Genomic DNA, 2,791 nt, shown 5'->3' on the forward strand with positions numbered 1-2,791 from the left:
CCTCAATTTTCCTTTTTCCTCCAACTTCCCTCCTTTTACCCATTTCCCCTCCTTTTCTGTTTTCCCTCCTTTCTCTCCATTTTCCCTTTTTCTCCAACTTCCCTGTTTTTCCCTCTTTTCTCCAACTTCCTTCCCTTTCTCTATTTCCTTCCTTTCTCCGATTTTCCTTTCTCCAGCTTCCCTCCCATTCTCTGATTTCCCTCCCTTTCTCCCACTCCCCATCTCCCGGGCCGGGACCCCCGGGGCGCGGGTACCTGCAGATGGCCGACTGGCTGTAGGCCGGTCCCTCGGTGGCCGTCAGGGCCTGCCCCACCTGCGTCTGCGTCAGGCCCAGCGACAGGCGCCGGATCTTGAAGTTCTTGGCGAACTCCCGGATCTCCTCCAGGTTGATCCCGTCCTCCTCCGCACTGCTGTTGGGAGCCGGGGGCTCTGCTGGCAGAGGGATGTGGGGGCTGCCGTGAAATGGTCACGGAGCTGCCTCCCCACCTCCCCCCCACCGCCATAACGAGCACCCCCTTCGTTAGGATCCCTACCAAAGTCATCCCCAAGGATGCAGCGAGTGGGGGTGCGGAGCATCCACCCTCCATCCCAGGGGATCCCAGAACCCAGCATCCCACCAGTATCCTCCCCAGTATCCCCAGCGTCCTCTCCCTATCCCAGGGGATCCCAGACCCCAGTATCCCCCCAGTATCCTCTCTCCATCCCAGGGATCCCAGACCCTGGTATCCCCCCAGTATCCTCTCTCCATCCCAGGGATCCCAGACCCTGGTATCCCCGCAGTGTCCTCTCTCCATCCCAGGGATCCCAGACCCTGGTATCCCCCCAGTATCCTCTCTCCATCCCAGGGGATTCCAGCCCCTGGTATCGCTCTTTGCAGGGGATCCCAGTCCTCGACATCCCCCCAGTATCCCCAGCATCCTCTCTCCACCTCAGGGATCCCAGACCCTGGTATCCCCCCAGTATCCTTTCTCCATCCAGGGGATCCCAGACCCTGGTATCCCTCTTTGCAGGGGATCCCAGTCCCTGGCACCCCCCCAGTATCCCCGCTGTGACTCACTGGAGACCAGCTGGCTGACGGTGGGGGTCTCCGAGCAGGTGATGGGGACGGGCACGGAGGAAGCCTTCGCTGCCGGGGCAGGGTTTGCCATCACCACGGCCGGCTGGGAGAGAGCGGGGGCCGGCTGGATGGGCTGGACCTGGGGCAGAGGGGAGGGTCAGCACCTCCAGAGCGGGGGCTCCCCCTCTTCCAGTGCCATGGGTGGGCTGCTCCCTGCCCACCGCCCCTCCCTGCAGAGGCAGGAGAGTGGCCACGGCGTCACTTTGCTGACGGTGGAGGTGAGAGGGGCTGGGATGGAGAAGTGGCACTGGAAACCACCCAGTACCGTGCTGGGAATGGGGCTGGGACAGGCCTGTACCGGGTCTGAGGTGTCCTACCACGCAGGTTTGGAGGCGACCAGCACCTCTGCTCACGCCACGGTCACGTCCCACCCCCGCTGGGAAATTCGGTGGGCACGAGGAGCGGGATGTCCCATGGGGCAGCGCTGCGGGCAGGAGGGGATGTGTCCCAAAGGTGCTCACGGGCTCCCAGAGCAACGTGGCCACGTCCTAAAGATGCTCCTGTGCTTCCATAGCAACGTGGAGAGGTCTCAAAGCCCCATGGATGGGTCCCAAAGCCACAAGGCTGGGTCCCAAAGATGCTCACGTGCTCCAAAAGGAACACAGCCTCATCCAGAAGATGCTCATGTGCTCTCAAAGCCACGCAGCCAGGTCCCAGAGATGCTCACATCCTCCCAAAGCCATGTGGATGGTCCCAAAGACCATCACATGCTCCCCGAGCAATGTGTCTGGGTCCCAGAGCAACATGGTTGGGTCCCAAAGATGGTCACGTGCTCCCAGAGCAACGTGCCCGGGTCCCAAAGCCACGTGGCCAGGTCACAAAGATGCTCACGTGCTCCCAGGGCAGTGTGACCAGAGATACATCTTCCCGAAGCAATGTGACTGGGTCCCAAAGCAACGCAGCCACGTCCCGAAGATGCTCACGTGCTTCTAGAGCCACGTGGCCACATCCCAAAGCAACGTGGCCATGCCTCAAAGCCACAAGGCCAGGTCCCAAAGATGCTCACATCCTCCCAGACCTACATGGCTGGGTCCCAAATCCATGTGTCTGGGCCCAAAAGATGCTCACGTGCTCCAAACGGAACATGGCCACATCCTAAAGATGCTCAGGGGTTCCCAAAGCAACGTGGCCGGGTCCCAGTGTTGCTCATGCGCTGCCAAAGGAACGTGGCCACATCCCAAACATACTCACAGCTCCCAAAGCAACATGGCTGGGGTCCCACGGCAACACAGCCGGGCCCCAGAGATGCTCACGTGCTCCCAAAGCAACGTGGCCACATCCCAAAGATGCTCACGTGCCCTCAAGGCAACGTGGCCACATCCCAAAGATGTCCATGTGCTCCCAAAGCCACGCAGATGGATCCCAAAGACGCTCACATCCTCCCAAAGCATTGTGGCGCCCACGTGCTCCCAGTGCCACACAGCTGGGGACACTGCCAGCCCTTTGGCCACGTGGCCGTCAGCCCCGTGCCCGTGGCTCACCTCATTCTTGATGGGGGGCTCGGGGGTGCCGGTTTTCTTGACGGAGGCCGCCTGGATGGTGCTGCCGGCCAGCGTGGCGATGACCTGGCCCTGGGCATTGAGCAGCAGCTGCGGTGTCACCGTCTGTACCTGCAGGTTCTGGGCCGGCAGAGCAGCGGGGGCCGGGCCGGCTGCCGCCATCCCGGTGGGGTTC

The 2,791-nt window shown here is 61.9% G+C and overlaps 1 protein-coding gene across 1 annotated transcript; it reads right to left on the minus strand.

Moving 5' to 3' along the window:
• Window positions 1–254: 254 nt before the first annotated feature.
• On the minus strand, window positions 255–2,778 carry POU6F1 (POU class 6 homeobox 1; the record flags this gene model as incomplete). The annotated part of the gene is made up of 3 exons (XM_010161671.1): window positions 2,599–2,778; window positions 1,058–1,196; window positions 255–429 (listed from the first exon to the last, which is right to left on the minus strand). Coding segments are annotated over exons 1-3 (494 nt in total), but the record flags the coding sequence as incomplete, so codon positions are not given.
• Between the last annotated feature and the right edge of the window lie 13 nt (window positions 2,779–2,791).

Source organism: Eurypyga helias, unplaced genomic scaffold (assembly GCF_000690775.1).
Source record: "Eurypyga helias isolate BGI_N326 unplaced genomic scaffold, ASM69077v1 scaffold39480, whole genome shotgun sequence".
Classification (NCBI taxonomy): Eukaryota; Metazoa; Chordata; class Aves; order Eurypygiformes; family Eurypygidae; genus Eurypyga; species Eurypyga helias.